General features: G+C 48.2%; 2 protein-coding genes across 2 annotated transcripts; one reads left to right on the top strand and one right to left on the bottom strand.

Moving 5' to 3' along the window:
• The first annotated feature begins 276 nt into the window (after nucleotides 1-276).
• LOC144108127 (uncharacterized) lies at nucleotides 277-10,460 on the top strand. Its single transcript, XM_077641406.1, has 5 exons — nucleotides 277-430; nucleotides 4,608-4,930; nucleotides 7,350-7,541; nucleotides 8,632-8,839; nucleotides 9,954-10,460. Exons 1-5 carry the CDS (start codon nucleotides 320-322, stop codon nucleotides 10,458-10,460), a joined length of 1,341 nt encoding a protein of 446 aa, XP_077497532.1. The 5' UTR covers nucleotides 277-319.
• Nucleotides 10,461-12,704: 2,244 nt separating this feature from the next.
• LOC144106445 (immunoglobulin superfamily DCC subclass member 4-like) lies at nucleotides 12,705-20,050 on the bottom strand. Its single transcript, XM_077639258.1, has 5 exons — nucleotides 19,595-20,050; nucleotides 17,309-17,602; nucleotides 16,386-16,712; nucleotides 15,256-15,576; nucleotides 12,705-14,094 (listed from the first exon to the last, which is right to left on the bottom strand). Exons 1-5 carry the CDS (start codon nucleotides 19,989-19,991, stop codon nucleotides 13,850-13,852), a joined length of 1,584 nt encoding a protein of 527 aa, XP_077495384.1. The 5' UTR covers nucleotides 19,992-20,050; the 3' UTR covers nucleotides 12,705-13,849.
• Nucleotides 20,051-21,092: the final 1,042 nt, after the last annotated feature.

Below are 21,092 nucleotides of genomic sequence, written 5' to 3'. Positions count from 1 at the left end.
TGTTGGCTGGCAATGAAAAGTTTTGACGGATGAACTAGAGTTCGCCCAGTAGATTGATAGAGCCCATTAATCTCCCAAAAATATCCAGAACGTGCCTTGCTCGAAACGCTTATATGCACGATTTCATTGATACAAGTTCGTACGCACATGACTTGCCACAATGATAAAACTTAGTGTCACGAAGCTCGTTGGCACTGACCTTTGTGCTAGTGAACCACAATAAACGTTGGAATAAGCGTAAGCTTGCACTCCACAGACGCTGTTCGACCTCCGCCGTCACCCAACATGGACGCGGCCCGATGACCGATCCGTGCTGTCAATGAGCATTCGTTCGGACTTGGAACCCTGGCGGCGCGAAAGAGATAACATGCGCCGTCACCAATCCTACTTGGAATTCGTACACCGATACGTCGTCGTCGTTGTGGCCCACGTGAGTTTATTTCATCGTCTTTCTATACGTTAGCATAGCCCAAGATGCAAGTAAGTAACGGTCCTTCTCTTGGTGTGACTGCGTGTCAGCAGAACACCCCCCCCCCCCCCCCAGCTCAGCTCATATGCCATTGAAATTAGTTGATTGCAGAATGTTCTATTTCTATTAGTTAGTAAGGTTGGAATAGAATGCAAGGTCCAAGCTCTATCTCGATGCAGTTGTGTCATAGACTGCTCTAGGCTTCTGCAAAGTTGTTGACATCGGGTGAACAGGACAACTGTCTTTCGGCGCCTAAAATTCATGTTTCTTGTGCGCAATTATTTTCAGAGAGCATTACATGCAACTCGCTTAGTTTTCTACTGACCATTTTGCTTTCGGCATGGCGACGAACCTTTAAAATGTCCCTGGTGATTTCCTCTCCTACCTCTGCACGAGAAAAAAAATGGTGACAGCCTGTTCTGTTAGGCCAGGATATACGTAGCGAATGCGCGGCGACTTCTGCATCGGAAGAGTGCATTCACTAGAAGCACCTTTATTCATGGTTAAAGCTTGAGCCCTCGTGGCGGAGTGGTAGCGTCTCCACCTCGAACGCCAAAGGCCTGGTTCGATTCCGAACCTCGGCACAGGTTTTTTTTTATTCAGTGAGTGTGCGGGGTGTTTCAGTGGCTCCCATAGATGCCGCCAACGAATATGTTGGTTAGCGGTTAAGCGCAGGCTCTGTTAAGGCGCGGTCATACTCCGGCGTAACGCGCGCGCGCGCGCTGCACGGCGACGTCACGGCAGCCAAAGCGAGACCCTCTATACTCCAACTGCGCTTGACCGCTGACGCGTTCGGCGGCTTCGGCGCACTCTGACCGCACTGGCGGAGACTTGGAGCATGTCTCTATTTCGCGCCGAGGGCGCCAGCCGCCGCCGGCCCGGCCAGACCGGTTCGGTTCCGCGGCGAGGCGCGCGTTGTGACGTCATGTGCCTCTTCAGAGCACCGCCGCGGCGAAATCGCAAGTTCGCGGCCAGTAAAGCTTTCGCTTTCAAAAAACAGCTCAAGAGGCATTCGTCTATGTGAGGCATCGTCACTGCGCATAGCTGAATAGGAATGTGCGTTATATGCAGCGTTTCCAGGTCGTTCGCTTGCTAATGCGCTCGCACAAATGAAGAGTTTCTACTCTCAAAGTTTTGTGGCTTTACTTGTGACGACGCCGCTGTCACCCCTGTTACTAATCACTGCAGTTATCACTGCTGCGCGGTGGAGCTCATGGCCGTTGGTAGGCGTTGTTTCAACCTAGGTGCAGGCCAGCCACAAAAAAATCACTTGAACTGAACAGAAACTGCTTTGTGTCGACTACTCATAGTTTGGCCCGGTGGCAAACTCCATTACGGTTCCTTGAGGCAAGGACATTCTCGGTGACGGAGGGCGATCGCCCATTCGCTACATCTTTCCTCCGATCCTCTTTGTTCTCCTGTATGAGGATTTCTGAGTTGTTCGGGTGCACATTTCCTTCAGCCGTGGTTCTTGTGGCTAATACGCGTGTCAGACATGGCTAGGGCGCTGTCCACAATGCTGACTTCACGTTGCCCCACCGGATTTCACCTCCCATCTCCGCGGCTGCAGCGGCGGTTCGCTCCCGCCATTGCACGTCTGGGTCTTGTTTTCAGCGCTCGTATAAGGCAGCGAGATAAGATGCGCTGCGCTGATTAGAAAGGGATATTGTTCCAAAACGGGGCCAACTGAAGGAACCCGCCGCTGTGGCTCAGTGGTTAGGGCGCTCGGCTACTGATCCGGAATTCCCGGGTTTGAACGCGACCGCGGCGGCCGCGTTTCGATGGAGGCGAAGCGCTAAGGCGCCCGTGTGCTGTGCGGTGTCAGTGCACGTTAAAGATCCCCATGTGGTCAAAATTATTCCGGAGCCCGCCACTACGGCACCTCTTTCTTCCTTTCTTCTCTTAGTCCCAGATGGTCGAAGTTATTCTGGAGCAATCCTCTACGGCACCTCTTCCTTTTTTCTCTTAGTTCCTCGCGCTCGACTACTCGTCCGCAGTTCCCGGGTTCGAACCCGACCGCGGCGGTTGCGTTTCGATGGAGGCGGAACGCTAAGGCGCCCCTGTGCTGTGCGATGCCAGTGCACGTTAAAGATCCCCACGGGGTCCAAATTATTCCGGAGCCGTCCACTACGGCACCTGTTTCTTCCTTTCTTCTTTGACTCCCTACTTTATTCCTTCCCTTACGGCGTGGTTCAGGTGTCCACCGAGATATGTGAGACAGATACTGCGCCATTTCCTTTCCCCAAAAACCAATTTTCAATTTCAATTTTTTCAACTGAAGGAACCTTTCTTGCATTAACTCCAGGAAGAGCTTATCCATGCACATGCCGAACACTCACAACTTATATAATGCCTTTGTTTACGCGCACGAAGTGTCTCAGGATTTCCTCCGGTGGGTAACGCATGAATGTGCGGCGGAAGCATTTTAGTACATCCTCAGGTGGTCGAAATTATTCCAGAGCCCTCCACTACGGCACCTCTTTCTTCCTTTCTTCTTTCAATCCCTCCTTTATTCCTTCCCTTACGGCGCGATTCAGGTGTCCAATGATATATGAGACAGATATTGCACCATTTCCAAAAACACTGCTTGATGTGGCAAACCCAACCAAGAATCTTGTGTGAAGCCTCGGAGTACCTCGGGCAAGCTCGGGTTAGTTCGGAGGAGTGTCGCGCCAGCTGTAGCCAATGGGAGGTGGTTGTCGCGCCAGCTGCCGTCGAGTGGAGAGAGGGTGTGAAGATGAGGCGCGAGAAACGTTGTTGCATGCGCACGCAGATGCCAGAAAGAGGAGGCTTAGAATGAACACACGTTTTCGCACGTCTACTCAGTTAAACAATGTTAACTATGCTAAAACCCTACCACATTTTTTTTCTTGTGTGCGTAGGCTGACACTGTTGAAGTATGGCGCAACACGTCGGCCTGCACAAAACGCGGTCCCTAAATGTGAGCATATGAGTTAGTATACTGAATATATGACCTTATTTTGATCATGCAAAATTTTTACCACCTCATCGTCTGATTGCTCAGTTCACATGCGAGCACCCGTTTCTTTTCTTCTCGGAACCAAGAAATACGACCCACACTCTAGCAAGGCTTTTTCGACAGAATGCCTTTCCGCACACGACGGCTGAAGTAAAGAGATTCAAAACACCTATTTGTAATTTCCTTGGCTGCATTGAAAGCTTGCAGGAGTATCCCTTTATCCTTATTATTATACTATGTGCGGTCAGGGTTTTTTCTAGGACGTAAGTATCAAAGCGCAACACTGAAAAAAACTACACACATGAGTTTGTGTGTATTGTCTCCTGGTGTAGTTTTTCCATTGCCCTGTAGTACTTTAGCCGTGGACATCGATGTTGTGCGCATCCTTTATCTAGAGAATTTGTTCTGCGTTTTAAGGTGTTCACCAGTTATAATAATGCAGCAGCATGACAGTGTGAGGCCGTATGGCGACGCAGTATAATAAAGCAATGATTTGAACTTACTACTTCACTGCACGCCGCTCGTTAGGCTCGCAAACGAAATAGCAATATTAAAGATACTTTACCTTGATTATGACAGCCAGTGACACTCTTGCACTTCATAATTGCTCCATATTAATTAAATGCACTCAGATACCGTTGCTAATGTTCATGGCCACCTCAGTTTGTTATCACCGCAACTTTTGCTATCACACCCGGCAGTTCTGGACTAGAGCATTTTCGAGTAGGAAGCCGTTTATGAACTCAATTTTTTCATATATTGTAAGATTTCAGTATAACAACCAATATATTCCCAGATAACCTGACGGCAGTCTTGCATTTTTTTCTATGAACGTTTTTGCTATCGTCAAATGCTTTTCCCATTGTTTTTTTTTTAACGCAGTCTTAACTCTTCGACGCGATCGATGGAAACACTTTAAAGAAAGATTTTGCTACATCACAGAAGAATGGACCATTACTTTCAATATTCTCATAGTATTATCTTGCATATTTCAAAATTTTTGCCCGGCAATGTTGGACATGATTGCACGATATGGAAATTTCTCGCCTTGCGGCGTTCTAATTCTGTGGCTGATGTTTCGATCCCCACTTCAGTTTGTCTAGGATCAGTGACGCGGTCCTTCTTGATAACCTGCTTTCTCTGTCCCCATCGAAACAGGATAACGCGACAGAAATACACACGGTCGGCGACGTGGACGCCGTAGTGCACCAGGTCATAGCCACGGAAGAGACAGTGCTTGCCGCAGCCTCGGCCATACCCCAGGAAGACCCCGAGCAGTACTACACCATGGTTAACCTCACGGTGCGCAACGGTTCATCCTCACCGTCATCGCCACTGGACAACCTCGTCGAGGTGGCCGTGGGTCACCCTGCCATGCTGGCCTACTACGACTTCTTGTTGGGCAGGGTTCCAGCGCCAGATCTAGCGGCCTATGTCACCTGGGAGACCGTACGGCAGCTTGGACCGCTGGCGGACCTCAAGTAAGCTTTCTCATGTCACCGTAACTCGTATTTTTAATGTACAAGTCAGTCTTGTACACGTTACAGAAAGCGAGTAACTAATTACAGTTACTAATACTAATAATAATTGGTTTTTGGGGAAAGGAAACGGCACAGTATCTGTCTCATATATCGTTGGACACCTGAACCGCGCCGTAAGGGAAGGGATAAAGGAGGGAGTGAAAGAAGAAAGAGGCGCCGTAGTGGAGGGCTCCGGAATAATTTCGACCACCTGGGGATCTTTAACATGCACTGACATCGCACAGCACACGGGCGCCTTAGCGTTTTTCCTCCATAAAAAGGCAGCCGCCGCGGTCGGGTTTGAAACCGGGAACTCCGGATCATTTACTATTACTTCATTCAAAATGTAACTGATTCCAGTGGTCAACTACAGCATCGACCCTCCTCTTTCTCCTCCCCTCCACACATACACACATAGTTACAGAGGAGTTATATATTACTATTACATTATTTTTCATCCATCTTTTAGCAGCACAGAAAAAAAAATATATGGACGAGAATAAGCTGGTGCATCTCGCTGGGTCTAAAATATGCTGCAGTACTTACGTTGATAAGTTCACTTGGAGCTGTTTTTCGAAGTTTTCTTCGGCATTTTTTCATGTTTTCTTGTGAACATATCAGTAGCTACACTGAATAGTATCCTGATATACGTGCTACAATAAAGCGCGTTGCCTCAACAATCGAAGACCTTGCGCACTACCCCGAAGTTATGCAAAACGCCGTTGTTCGCTGTTGTTCGCGCTCTGAGGGGGCAAAGCCCAAATCCACTAAGTATCACACCGCGTAGTGCCGTCGTGGTAAAAGGCGAAGCGCATCCCTCATAACACGGGTCCAGTCAAATGTAGGACGCTCTGGCTTCCATAAGCGGGCATCCTCACGTGACTCGACCGTAGTATCTCTAAACCGAGATAATTCGGTAATACACCAGTCTGCCCCCGAGTTCAGGTTCTTGGTGTTATACCACTACTTACAACTTGTTTTTGGAGAAAAAGAAATGTGACAGATTGCTAGTAATAATAACAAAATAAGAAACTAGATTTTCGGGAACTTTAAGTGCTACAAGGGTAATAAATCCATTGCAACATTCGAAAAATATAATTTTTTGCAGGTGATCAATTAGCCTTAATACATTACTTACAAGCCTTGACGAAATGTAATCTTAGCATCCCACTCGCAGTTTCGCTGTACTTTTGGCTATCTCGAGTTCGGTACTTGGTTCACCGACACTAGGGTGCCTCGATAGCAGACACGGTGCTATCGAGGCGCCCTAATCGCAACACGAATCCACTGCCATTTGGAGAGTAGTGCCAAAACTTGGCGTTCAGTATTCGCTACACTCTCGACAAATAAAATCACTGCAGTCATTTATGTAAAAGCCTCTCTAACTTTCTAAAGTAGCGAAAAGTTTTGATCCAGCCGCCGCGATCATTAGGGGACGTCTGAGGGACATCAGGGGCGACGCGCTAAGGCAAAAAAGATCCCGTGACTCCGACCGGCCTATCGCAAGGCCCGGCGGCTGGATAAAAACTATTCGGCTCGTCTTCTGCCAGCGCTGCCGCTACAACCCCTGAGGGCGCGCCTATAGTTGTCTATACCTTTAAAAAGAGAAGCCTTGTATTTATTCGGTGAAATACTGTTGAGTGCATGAAACATTTCAAACAACTAGAGAAATGGTTGGGGAGGGGGGGGGGGGGCTTATTTGTGACTCCCTGTGAGAAACTTTAACCTATCGTCTACCACCATTCTCGCAGCTCGTCATCGACTCTCTTTCATCATTTCATTTCATTACCTTAAAGAATTCGTTAGAGGTATCAAATAATGGGCGAGCAAAAATAAATGAATGTAAAATAAATAGCAAGAGATAATAATAATAATAATTGGTTTTGGGGAAAGGAAATGGCGCAGTATCTGTCTCATATCGTTGGACACCTGAACCGCGCCGTAAGGGAAGGGATAAAGGGGGAGTGAAAGAAGAAAGGAAGAAGGAGGTGCCGTAGTGGAGGGCTCCGGCATAATTTCGACCACCTGGGGATCTTTAACGTGCCCTGACATCGCCCAGCACACGGGCGCCTTAGCGTTTTGCCTCCATAAAAACGCAGCCGCCGCGGTCGGGTTCGAACCCGGGAACTCCGGATCAGTAGTCGAGCGCCCTAACCACTGAGCCACCGCGGCGGGTGCAAGAGATCCCGGAAACCCTTGATCTATGCGACAAGGCGGGTGTCCCAAAAAGTTCGGTGTAAGTCTTAGGAATAATGGTTCAATGTGTTTAAACGCGGTCGCATGCGAGTCAGTTCCCACACGACTTACACGGCGATGCCACGTGCACTGGAGAAATCCGCAAGCGTGCGGTTTGTGATTAGACATTCGGCGCTCTCGACAGGCTTTCGCACGGCACTGCAAGCAGGAGTTGCTTCGAGGCCGTCTACCGCCTGATGCCTTACCCCAGTGTGCTGCCATACTTGGAGGAGCTCGATTCCTCCAGAGGCTGGGAAGAGGCGGAACTGGTCTTCCGGGACGTCGCAGAGGCTCTCATCGGCTTCATGAAGAGGCGAGGCATAGCGATCTGGTCCCAGTGAGTGCGTTCATAACGCGTTTGTGCTATTTTTTTCACAATGATCAGTCTACGTACATCTTGTGGTCTTGAACTGTTGATATCGCAGGAGTCGCACTATTGCCTTGTCTGTCTTTGACTGCTTTACTCAGAAGCACGCTAGGTACCCTGAACTGAATAGCAATGGGAGGGAGGGCTTGCCAGAGATGTGCACTGGATTCAAAGTTCCTGACTAAAATGATTCCATAGTTGGTAGGACTGTGTAGAAATGTTTACTGTAAACTCTCTGCAACGCAGCCAGATTTGACAATGTCGTACTGCGACTGGAGTAAGATTTTCGTCTACTCTGCCTTCTAGGTTCCTAATTCAGAAGCCCACTGAACAGGAGTTTAGCAATGTTATAGTGGCCTAAAGTTGCCTCTAGAGTTACATGTGATGGATTCTTACTCTGTGGCACATAGTGAAGCCATTTTCTGAATGTGACATTAAACACAAAATGGCACTTCATCATCAATTCTATCTTCACAAAGGAAACATCGCTGAACTCTCAACAGATTTACAGCAATTCTGAAAAATGTGATGTTCAAAAATTCGGCATGCTTCCACTCTGTAGAGAGTTGTGTGCATAAGTGGTTCGGGAAGGGGAGGTATAGGTGAAGGCAAGTGTGTGAATGCGTGTTCGTGCACGTGTTTCGTGCTTTATGGCTATTCTGTTTTCTTTCTTTAGTTGGGTGCGTCGTCAAAAGCAGGTTTTTTCTGGAAAGCATGCGAGCCGCAACAGGTCGTCGAGAGCACCTGTTTGTTTATTTTCAACATATTTTTAGGTACTCTGCGCTTTTTTTCTAAACAAAGGGGGCGGAGTGGGGTACAGATTGAACAAAAAGTAACTAGGAACGTGACACCTCACGTTACCGAGAAATGTTAACGTAAGTACGTTACCCGTTACAGGTCCCAAATGGTAACGAGTACGTTACTAAGTTACCTTAAAAAGGAACGCGTTACCGGTAACGCCGTTACTTGTAACGCGTTACCACCAACAGTGCTGGTGAGAGCTCGTGTTGAAAAACGCATTTTAAGAGAGCCCACTACGGTGTGACTTTCATTCATCCAGCAACACCAGCTTCAGCCTGGGTCTGCCCACTGGGAGACAGCTTGATGCATTGTACGGTGAGCTTCAAGTGGAGGAGGCGTCGACACAGAGGCCCTTCTTGGACATGTACGTGGCGACCCTCGCCCATGTCCGCAGCAAGGAAGTCTTCGCCATCGCCCAAGGAGAGCCGCACTATGTGCTCCCACCTCCACAGACTAGGAAAGTACAGGTAAGTTTCAGGATCCCATATACGAACCTCGTTATAACGAAACGATTTATAAAGAAATAATGGATATAATTAAGAAATGACGGAGCCGGACAGAGCTTCGAAGCTCGGTCAACACTGGCTATAACGAAGCTGCGGCTATAACGAATAATTCGCTGGGTCCCTTCAACTTCGTTATAAGGAGGTTCAACTGCTAGCATGGCCGGACAAATCTCGCTCGTGTCAAGGATGGCGTTCTCACCACCCGCTTTGCCCACATGGTATTGAGAAACTTTTCTTTGGTTTGAGCATCCTCCTCGCACGCGGGAGGTGCGAGGTTCAATCCCTAGTGCCACTGGGTGCCCCCCGGTGATGAAGAATGCAAACTTTCCCCTGGCCTGGTCCTCTGCTTATTAGGGGAAATGCTTGCGAAATGGGTCGTTGAACCTACCTTGAATAGACGAAAACACCTTTTGCCATAGTGCACTTTGGCCGCAGGTGCCATTACACCATAAAATTCGTCATCGCCGTCGATTAGCTTTTCCTGAGCAGTGCCTTATAGCGAGATTTTAATTGAGAATTCACATGCCGGCCTGAATACCGCCAGTCTGGTTGGTAACTGAGCACTAGGAAGGAGAAAATGCAATAAAATAAAAAATACTTTGCGTTGATGATGGTCACAGCAACGACTACTCAGCGAGTGTACACAAAGAAAAATAAACCTGCTTTTCATAATCGAAAATCTAAGCTACTTGTTTGCGATGGCCATTGTTGGTTTATCCAGGACACCTGCACTGACATCGCACAGTACAAAGGCGTCTAGAATTTCGATGGAGACGAAATTATAGAGGCCCGTGTACTGTGTGATGTCTGTGCATGTTAAAGAACCCCAGGTGGTCGAAATTTCCGGAACCCTCCACTACGGTGTCCCTCATAGCCTGTGTTGCTTTGGGACGCTAAAAAACCATAAACCATTGGTCGTAACGGCCTCGAAGGTCGTCATCGCTTTAGATACAGCTGACTCTTCGTTCAAATATGTCACGACGATCCGCATCAGCTGTCGCTGTCACGCTGGTAACAGGGGCATGCGCACACTAAGCTATCACTTTGGAACGTCGCATGCCTACACGCCATCAAGGTCACACCCAGCGGCAAGGGACTGGTTCCTGTGACATGGCTGCTACCACCTCGCTTCGGCGCTGACATGCCTCCCGCGCTCAACTATGGTGGCCTCGGACTAGGTCTGACCAAAGCCCTGGCCAGGGCATCGCCCTCCTTCGTCCTCGACAACGCCTGGCTCGAGTGCTTGGCGGGGCTCGAGCCGCGTGCGGACCTCCAGGCCGAGGACTTCGCCCTGGCTCGCCAGGCGCTCGCCACAGAGGTCGAGGTAGAGTTCGCGGACCAGCACTCGGAGCTGGCGCGGCCGCTGGTGCTGCCAGGCTTGGAGTACATGAGCGAAGAGATGCTCTTCTTCGTCGGTGCCTGCGTCAGTCTGTGCGCCAGGGGCGATGCCCAGGCCCCTCACCGGTGCAACGTGGCTGCACGGAACTCGGCCCGCTTCGCCACTGCTTTCCACTGTCCCGCGGGGTCGTACATGAATCCCCGAGAGCGTTGTCCGTACCCTAACCGGACCCGGATAGGGTAGTTTTAGAACAAGTGGCGTCAGCCACTGGTCTGTATGCTGGAGCTCGCGCAGCATCTGATGGTGCCTAGATTATTTTTGAGCTTACGATAACTCGCAGCAAAGACTACAGCAGGAACGCTGTTCTGCGATTAAATGCGCATACTGGGCTATTTTTGCTTAAGATACTGATCATGCTTAGAATACGGTGGCTTCAATTCATGTGCTAGAAACAGTATGCCGTTTCGAAGAGCGACTTGTTTAAAACGGTGAAACCCTGTCTGAATAATTGGTCTCTACTCTAAGAGGTGAGAAAACTGAGCCAGTAGGCAGACATGCATTTGGCTACACTGCTACGCCCACCACGCGAAGCTAGAGGACAGGGCGAGAGGTATCTGTAATCTTACCAACTTTTAGGGCGTTAGCGCTGCAACTTCCACTCAGCTTCTCAGCCGTTGTCTATGACTGTCTCTCTGTGTATTCAATAGGTTGTGGGCAATCCACCCTAGATGGGCCAACTGCCAGGCACGTGGCCCACCTAGGTCACGTGACCTTTTGAAGTCATCGCAACTAACCCACCGGACTGTGAGCAAAGTGTCCACAGCGACAAATGGCAGTTCAACTTATGATTCGCCGCGAGAAGTATCTCGGGAAGAGAAACTTCTGTCTTGCAATCCTCACCAGTGGAAACATCTGCCATCGCAGGGCAGTGGCGCATGGCTTAACCGCTGTACGACTGCGCCAGAACTGGTACCAGGATTCCCAGGGATGTTAAGAATGTTAAGTAGCTATTGTTAAGTAGTTAAGTGGGCATTAACCTATCAACGCTATCGCATCAAATCCTTAAGACTGAGCTTATGTCCGATTTCGCTGACTTTTGTCTGAAGCCTGCTTGACTTTGAAAACCGAGCATCGAACCGAAATCGAAGTGCTAGCGTGCCTAGTTCGCATTTGGAATAACAATGCTAAATGGTGCGCCTTTTTTTCGTTCATTGCTTAATAGTTCTGTCTGGGTTGTGCCACTAAGCTCAAAGTTTAGATTTGCTTCAGGGTACTTTAAAGAAAGGGGAAGCCTTGGGAAGTCTTAAAGCCCTAAAAATCTGTACAAGCGCACTTAGTTTGCGCGGCTGATGTGGTGTGCTGCATGGCTCTCCACATTGAAAATCACCACTGGTTTTATGATTGTTCGATACTACCCACTGATTTTCTGTGGCCGCGTGGAACTACTCGGCAATGCGCAGGCACCATTTTATAAGTCGCGATTTCTGTCGCGTAGGAAGAGATTATAATCAGCATCCTCGCTGAACCTCTCACAGCATTTCTAAAATTTTTGTACAATTAAAACTGAAAATACTCCACCAAATCACGCTCTCGCAACTGACGACCTAAAAATGGCGCTAGTTAGTAATATCCAGTCAAGTCACTTTACTTTAACGCCCCGTAAATATGTGACCGAGTGTCAGATTAGCATCTTCATAAGTACAATTTGCGACGGCATGGCACCATTAGGGAAGCCAGACTCCTACTAAGAATCTAGTAGAGATGTGCCGGACGTCTATCCGGAAAGTAATCGACATGATCGGATATCGATGATGACGTTGGGCTGGCTGCTTATTAGGGCTCCCGCTTGAAGTGATTCTGCAGCGTTTTCATGTCGCTGACAGAAAAATGGGGCACAGCAATGAATGAATTGGTGTGAGAGTTTAGCGTTACACTTAGAAGAGTAAAACTATATTATCGACGCATTTCCATCAATGTCGTCGTAACTTTCCACGAACGAGCTTCAGAAAAAAATTATTTTATTCGTACAATCTTTCCAAAAGTTTAGCAATGATTGTAACAGTTTTTACTGATCGACTACCGAGCCCGGAGCCGTATTTCGCAAATATTCTTTTTGTGATTAATTTTTTAGCCTCTTTAACTTTGGCACTGGCGCCAATATCGGCATGAAAAAAATATTGAGTACTGGCGCTGTGGGGTTAAAGTCATGACTGACGTTACGACTGACTGTTAGACATGTAACATCGATCTTTGGCTACTGTATGCAAACCGGGGCTGACCGATGCGAAGAAAGTTGAAGAATGAGTCACCGAAAGAATAGTTACAAAATGTTGCCTCTGAAGCAGGAAATTAAATTTAGGTCCCTGATCGAGCCTATGATTGAGCCCTTGGTAAATCCATCCATACCACGGAGTTGTACCAAAAAAAGCTGAAGTTTTATTGATTATCCTCACAACGTGCTTAGTCTGAAAAGTGAGAGCTGGTTGTGAAGTCACCCAACAGTTTTATTCACCACCAGATACGAAGTCACACATTCTCTCAAATGGCTGCTTTTGTGCCACAATGCCATGCCTTGCAGCGCGGAGATGAAGCATATGTCCTCCGGAGGCTCTCACTGTGCACCCACAAGACAGTCACCGGACCTGCGTGAACTGCTGCCTGCACTGCAGAGGTTTCCGCGGAGGCTCGATTGTAAGCTAGGATGTTAGCGGTTGGAGAAAAAAAAATCCCGCAATGTCCGGTGCATGGCAATTTAGACAGATCATCCCAGGATTACTTTGACGCTAACTTAGGTCACTCATCATGTGAGAGTGGCCACTCCTGCTACCACAGAAGTTATACTCAACTGAGAAAATGTTAAACGATGAGGCAACAAACACCCAGCACAAGTATGGCGCACGCGTCGTCACACTGAAGGGACGCGAATGAAAATTATCCCCTACTCTCCACGGTCAGTGTTTTCAGCAGCACTCGGCTGCTGTGATGTGCGACTTCTGGTCGCGGATGTACAATGAGTCGGCGTAAATTTAATCCCCTACTCTCCAAGGTCGCTGTTTTCAGCAGCACTCGGCTGCTGTGACGTACGACTTCTGGTCGCGGATGTACACTGAGTCGGCGTAAATTTAATCCCCTACTCTCCACAGTCACTGTTTTCAGCAGCACTCGGCCGCTGTGACGTACAACTTCTGGTCGCGGATGTACAATGAGTCGGCGTAAATTTAATCCCCTACTCTCCACGGTCACTGTTTTCAGCAGCACTCGGCCGCTGTGACGTACGACTTCTGGTCGCGGATGTACAATGAGTCGGCGTAAATTTAATCCCCTACTCTCCACAGTCACTGTTTTCAGCAGCACTCGGCCGCTGTGACGTACGACTTCTGGTCGCGGATGTACAATGAGTCGGCGTAAATTTAATCCCCTACTCTCCACGGTCACTGTTTTCAGCAGCACTCGGCCGCTGTGACGTACGACTTCTGGTCGCGGATGTACAATGAGTCGGCGTAAATTTAATCCCCTACTCTCCACAGTCACTGTTTTCAGCAGCACTCGGCCGCTGTGACGTACAACTTCTGGTCGCGGATGTACAATGAGTCGGCGTAAATTTAATCCCCTACTCTCCACGGTCACTGTTTTCAGCAGCACTCGGCCGCTGTGACGTACGACTTCTGGTCGCGGATGTACAATGAGTCGGCGTCTTTCGCTTTGGCACTGTTGCCGAAGTCTGTCGATGAACGCCTTGTTTTCTTCCATCGCTCCTTGAAGGCGTGGACAAGGTAGATCCCGAGGAGGGCCGCCAATGCGGCCGCCACGGCGCACGTCAGTACCACGATGCTCAGCGTCGTGTTCCAAAGGCCTGGCTGCGTGCTCCTTGTCAGGTCTGCAATTTGTGTAACCACGTTTGATCAAGACTTCTTGAGAACATGACTGTGGATAAATAGAAGTTTCTCTTTCTATGACTACTCGCCGCATGGGGAGATTTAAGGGGAAACTGCGGGGTGCGGGGGCCCTCGCCAATGTGAGCGGGAAAGAAGAAAGGAAGAATGAGGTGCCGTAGTGGAGGGCTCTGGAATAATCCCCAGGTGATCAAAATTATTCCGGAGCCCTCCACTAAGGCACCTATTTCTTCCTTTCTTCTTTAACTCTCTCCTTTATCCTTTCCCTTACGGCGCGGTTCAGGTGTCGAATGATATATGAGACAGATATTGCGTCATTTCCTTTCCCCCAAAACCAATTATTATTATTATTTCAGATGGAAAAACCAGATAGGCTTAGATTTTCTCGACAGCAAAAGTAGAAGAAATGCGTCAAGCAAACAGGACCCAAGTCCCTGGTCCTCTCCAACAGTTGAGCATAAAGCCGTGCTTAAACCATGAACTGGGAATTTAAATGAAATTGGGAGAGGCAGCTAAAATGAGACAATTTGTTGTTTGACAAAGAAAACGCAGACTTCAGTGCCCGAGAGCTACTTCTGTAAATGATACCTTGAAGTACAAAAATAAGACCGCCGGATAAGTAGCAACTTCATTTGCGTCTGTGACTAATAGGTAGCCATAATTTACTGTGACAGCTGCGTGGCTGTGGCACAGCCACCCTGTCATTTGGGGGCAAGGCCGACCGCTGCGGCCTCATTTTCACGGAATGGAGAACCGAAAACCGCTCGTGTACATATGTTGTGTGGTACATAAGAGAACCATAGGGGTCATAATGAGTCCGGGGCTTTTCTCAACACAGGAGCTCATTCAAAAAACTGTTTTTGTGCTGTTTGCATAAGAAGTATGATGTTGGCCATCATTTATTTGAATTTTTTTAATCCTCAGTGCGAATTTACCATCGCCCCTTTTTGCAGCAAAAATGCGCTGTACAATGGCGCTAACAGTTTTTTACTCCTTTTTTGATCCGGACTAAGAGGTAGTCTGCATTGTAGCCACGCGTTTTCGGTGTTTGCGTACAAGCATCTTTGCTTGTTGTGGTGTGAAAGTACTCGCTATGAGAACGTATCGTAATTTGATAGAACCGAAGCTCTCAGAGGGCTCCTCACCGTCTCGTCCTTTAAGAGTCTGTGCCAGGCCGAGGGTGCGGACGTAGGTGCGAAAGCTGGCATCGGGAGGTAGTCGTACCACTACCAGGTAGTCGGTGGAAGGTAGCAGCCCCGTCACGAATACTGGAGCGCCCAGATCAGGACCCCAGAAGCTGCGCTCGGACCTCTCCTGTTGCCCGGCGGCAAGGACCTCCACCAGGAGCGGCCGTGGATCTCGCGTCGAAGTCGTTCCATTCTCTCCAGGGGGCATTAAGCAGAGCAGCGAGAATGACGTGTCCGTGTAGTTGCCCACGGTGCATGTAAGTCCAGATGAATGCTCGCCTGCAGGAACGCCGGCTGTTTACAAGATGATGAGGAAAACCAGTGTCTTCAGATGGCGGTGAGGGATTCATAGCGTGCATTTGTGAACTACATTGATGTTCCTCAGTACTATGAACACGACATCTCTAGCTCATGAAATGTAGTATAAGAGGATGAAACCAGATAGCCGTTGAAAGAGAAATGAGCTAGAAAATAACTATAAAAAAAGAACATTGCCATCCCTAATCACAGTGTGCAAAACTTCATATCGAAATCGCATGGGCTATCGTTTTAGGGCTGCTTTTCAATTTCTTTTCATTAGCATTTTAACGCGATAGCATTATAATCCATAATACGCAAAAATAGCAGCAGCGTCTGTCACGAAATCGACGTGGCCTTGTGACGTCATCAGAACCTGCCCACCGTGGCAGGCGGCAACCAGTCCACCGGGTTGGGAGCAGCCTGCCCACCGTAGCAGGTCGAAATAAAATTGATCATTGGTCGGGAGAGGGCACGTGACCGTGTGATATCGTACTACCGGCTTAGAGGGGCAGGTGGCGACCGACCCCCCGGACTGTGAGCAAACTGCACGCTGTGGTGGGTGGGGAATTCTTTCCACTATTTAGATGCGTTAAGTGTAATCCAAATTTCTTTTCTTCATTTTTTTTTAATTACACCTTGCCTCTATAGCGTACATTTTCGATACCTTCTCTCTTCGGCGATATTGACTTGCCGATTAATCAGCATACGCATCCCGATTCGTGGTTTATAATCCTATGTGGCAGTATATGGCGACTGACGCAGCAAAGATAGCAAGAACAGCGACGCACCCTTATGCGTGAAGGTGAAGCGGCATGGCTTCTTCTGCATTCCCACGGCGTTCTCTGCCCAGCATGCGAGGACGGCTTCGAAGAGGGAATCGTTGGCGACGACCTCCAGGTAGCTTGAGAACGTCATGAGGGGCCTTGAGCTCTGTTTTCGACGAGGACCCTCTTTACTCTTCTTAGAGGCGTTCGAAATGTGTGTCTGGTTCTCCAGAAGCCAAAAATAGCGTAAACCGTCTCTGGGGTCTGCCTTAACGTTGCATGTAACGTTGACGACCGCGTCCCTTTCCACGTGAAGCATCTGCTCTTCATCCGGATCACATTTGGGTGAATCTGCGAGGACGAAAGAGCGAAGGTGTTAGGCAAGCGTAGCGTTTAAAGCTGTGCAGCGAAGTAACACAATACCAAATGAGCTTTGTTCTTGAAGTGCAGAAAGGGGAACGTGATGCAGGTAACAGCGCTGTATGAAATGTTTTCGATTTAAATGCAGTAATTAAAGGCTCATAGATGCCGCGTTCGAGTAGATTGCACGTTACTGACAACCAAATTTCGACGGTGGGATTCGAGCTCAAGACCAGAGCATGGTGCCTGACCTGCAGTGATCGTGGGTTGAGATTCCACTGCTGTCAGCTCAAATTTTTTTGTTGTGCCAAAGTTATGCTGTGTTGAAAAAATTTTCTTGCTTATTGTCGTCGTAATGGACAAAACCTTCATGAAAGAAGTGCAATAACCTATGCTTTCTTTTTTGGTCTTCTACGTAAATATAGCCTAATGCGCCACTCAACTGTCTGATTGCGCTCTGCTCAAGTAATCGTACGCGCTCACAGTGCCCTCATAGAATCTAAGGTACGAGCATAGCGTCAGTGCCGTCAAACACATGACACGTAGGACGATTTCTTAAACAGGCACTGCACACAGCGTATACTTACATTTTACGCGAAGATGAAACGCGGCGCTTTCGATGTTATCGCCGGCGGCCCCGTTGACTCGGCAGGAGTAGCTTCCAGAGTGGCTTGGATTGACTCGGCGCATCACCAAGTAGCGCGATGTTATCAGCTTGCCCTCGGCAGGAGCGTCTTGGAGCTCCTGGCCGTCATGGAGCCAAGTGACGTCACCGATTCTAGAGGGTGCAAGGACTGAGCACTCCATGTAGACATCGGTGCCCTCGGTGATGTGGCTGGCGTTGAGGCCCGCCCCTAGCTTGAGGCTTACTTCCGGTTTGTCTGCGCCAGACATATCGTACATAGAAACAAGAAAACAGTACTTTGAACACTGCACATCGCGCTGTATGAAATAGTTTAGGGACTGTCGTTTTCGTTTTTTTTTGCCCCCAGATCCAGGATGTCAAAACCGGTTGTATTATGTGAACCTAGATTTGGATACAAATCATTTTATGTAAGAAGAGGTTTCATACTTCGGCTTTTTTCGGATTAATGTTTGCAGGAAAACAACAGTTAGCGCTAGTTCTTCCTTGATGACATAAGATGTCATGTTTCAGTAACGATATGGAAATAACAGGCTTCAGTAAAGCCTCCTCACGGAATGAAATATTTTTTTTTGTTTTTCGAATTTACTGCCATTATCTCGTGTCGCAGATTACCATTTCCTGCGTAGCATTTCCGGTTCCGTCCAAGATCATTCTATCTGTGTTTGTATACGGCGAAACTTTTTATTCAATGCCACAGAGGCCATTTTAAATACACAAGAGTCTTCCAACAGTATGTCGTTAGCGTGGTAGCGCGTGATACAAAATTAGACAATCGGTCCAATATTGCACGCATATTGGCAATTGTCGGTATTACAAAGGACCAGGGTGAAACCATTCATTTGCAATATTGGGCCGATTACCTGTGCCACTTGGGTTACGCCAGTAAGAAATCTGGTCAGCACCTGTGTTTTAACCTTCGGCGTTCGAAAAGGATCAATATCATCTTTAATCTGTGAACAAATCTCTGAAACTAGCAAAGTATCTGCCAATTTTCTAGCAGCAACTTGATGTTTGAGCACTGGAAAACTACTTTCATTTTTTTTCTAGATGGTAGAAATCGCCTTTAGCTCTGTTTTTAGGATTTGTTTTCGTGTTTTAACACTTCAGTTAAGACTTGCTTTACGTAAAACCCACGTGAAAAGAGGAATAGTTATGAGTCTTGCAGGAATATCTTATGAGTTTTGTTGCCTCTACAAGTTGCGACTAACTTGCGTCCGCTTTCCTTTGCAATGTTCACCATTTTCGAGAGCGCAACATCACACCTATGTCCTTTCGTTCGTGTTTGCTAGTAGTCCTCTCACTTTGAATATTTATTCCTGCGGGTATAAGATATTCTGTAGGGCAAAACTGTGCATTACTGATAAGAGGGGCGGCCTAATGTAAGGAAGCAAATACAAAACAAAAATTGACAGTGGCTTAGCTCGGCTATGCCAGGATATACGTAGCGAAAGCTAAGGCATAGCTTGGTTAGCCTTGGTTAATCTTGATTGCAAGTTCAGGTTAGTCTGGTTGTCTGGATAGTTGTTGTCACGTGGTTCGTCACGCGGTCGGTCACGTGACCAGTCACGTGGTTGGTCGTGTGACCAGTCACGTGGTTGGTCACGTGGTACGGTGCGACCACGGTGGGAATGCGAGCACGGCGAAACTGCGGCTTCGTGGCCAATGTAGCTTTGGCTACAAAGACTTGCAAAAGTATTTTTAATAATAATAATAATAATAATATAATAATAATAATAATAATAATAATATTAATAATAATAATTGGTTTTTGAGGAAAGGAAATAGCGCAGTATCTGTCTCATATATCGTTGGACACCTGAACCGCGCCGTAAGGGAAGGGATAAAGGAGGGAGTGAAAGAAGAAAGGAAGAGAGAAGTGCCGTAGTGGAGGGCTCCGGAATAATTTCGACCACTTGGGGATCTTTAACGTGCACTGACATCGCACAGCACACGGGCGCCTTAGCGTTTTTCCTCCATAAAAACGCAGCCGCCGCGGTCGGGCAAAAGGATTTTCTAGGATTTACAAAACGTGTAAATTTAATAAAAAATACTGACAAAACGATATAGCTTATCACAAAGAAAGAATGAAAGAAAGAAAGAAACAAACAAACCCTCTTATTACGATTTTTCTCCGCGTCTTGCATATTGTAATTAACCCTGGCCATAATTATTGACAGGAATGATACTGCTTTCATTTAACTGCCTCCATAATCCGCTAGTTACTCACCTGAAAGGTCAACCGCCAGGTAGCGACTGAACTCGCGCCGACCTCTCGGCAGGTAGCTGTTCGAGGAGCGACACTCGAGCAACTTTCCCGCATGCTCTCGAGCTGGCAGGAGAAGCACACTTTTTGTGATATTGCCTTCATGGCGAGTGTGACTGAGGTGCTCGCCCAACGGGTGTCCGTCCAAGAACCACGTCACGTTGGAGTGCGGACGGCTGCCAATCACGTCACACTCGAAGCTGCGAGGAACGTAGAGGCCTTCGGCCGCATACCGCCCGGCGTTAAGCTTTGAGAGCGGAGAAGTAGACACTTGAAAGCCACCGGATCCAGCTGATCCTTGAGATGTGGACGATGTCCCAGCCGGCGTCCCACCTACACCTCCAGAGACGGGGGCTTCCATGACCCAACCAGAGGTCTCGCCTTCACCGTAGGGCCAGCTCCACAAGGAAATCTCCGTAGGGGCCACTACGATTGGAACAACGAATGTCATTCATTGCATCAGCCGTTTTTGTTGCTTGTAGTCGACCCTGTGTCCGTAGGAGTGCCCGACATGGCAGCATATACAGGGTAGGTAGCAATTAGAAGGGAAATAAATCATTTTGGTCTGAAATTAAGTGACCAACTTGCAGGCTATTTGACGGTACTGCTCGGTCAAAGAATTTGGGAGTGTTAACGATGACTTTCTTGTGATAGATGGGATGGTAACTAGCAGACATTTAGGTTATTGCTTTGCGAGCTGTTATCACTGAACAAAGCATGAACACCGGCCAGTCATATACCGAACTGATGTGCGAGGCGTATTCTCTCATCGGAACTGCCAGATGGATTACTTTTAAACGACGCTGAGGTTACTGCAATGAAGCAAAATAAACTACAAGTAACGACAAGTGACCTATAGCGGAACGCGAAAAAATGTGCATGCCTATGTAGCTTTTGTGCCTGCGGCACTCTGCACAGGCCTCATGGAACTTTTTGTGGCTGACTGGTGCGAAATTTGGACTTCATGCAGATTGATACATACCCTGTGCCATTAGAGTAGTCCGCTCATGACAGCTTGGAATTTGCAGACTCGACGACTTGGTAAATGCCGCCATTACCATGCTCCCTACTGTCCTCATTGAAACCTGTACACACGCCCCTCATGTAACAAGCCTATTTCGACGCGTCAGTCGCAGCTTAGTAATCTGCGAAAACATCCATGGTCTGGCGGCTCGCATCCCGCAGCCAATTCGTATTGAGTGGGTCCCACGTGACCTCCTGAGTTCCCGAAGCCGTGCTGATTCTGTAACCCGCCTGCCAACCAACCACGTCATTGCCCCGGCTCCTCAGTCTGCATGATCCCAATTTCCTTTTAAAAAGAAAGGAGCACCTCCGACGCCGCGCACGTACTCTCGTCCTTCAATGTGCGGTATCCCCCCCCCCCCCCCTTCCCCCCCGGGGTGTTACACTTGCTGAGGAGGTAAAGCTTCGGAGTATCCGGGTCGGGATTGTCCTCACTATC

This window comes from Amblyomma americanum, chromosome 10, assembly GCF_052857255.1.
Source record: "Amblyomma americanum isolate KBUSLIRL-KWMA chromosome 10, ASM5285725v1, whole genome shotgun sequence".
NCBI classification, from domain to species: Eukaryota; Metazoa; Arthropoda; class Arachnida; order Ixodida; family Ixodidae; genus Amblyomma; species Amblyomma americanum.
The sequence above is the reverse complement of the archived record's forward strand: the minus strand, read 5'-3'. Positions and strand labels throughout refer to the sequence as shown.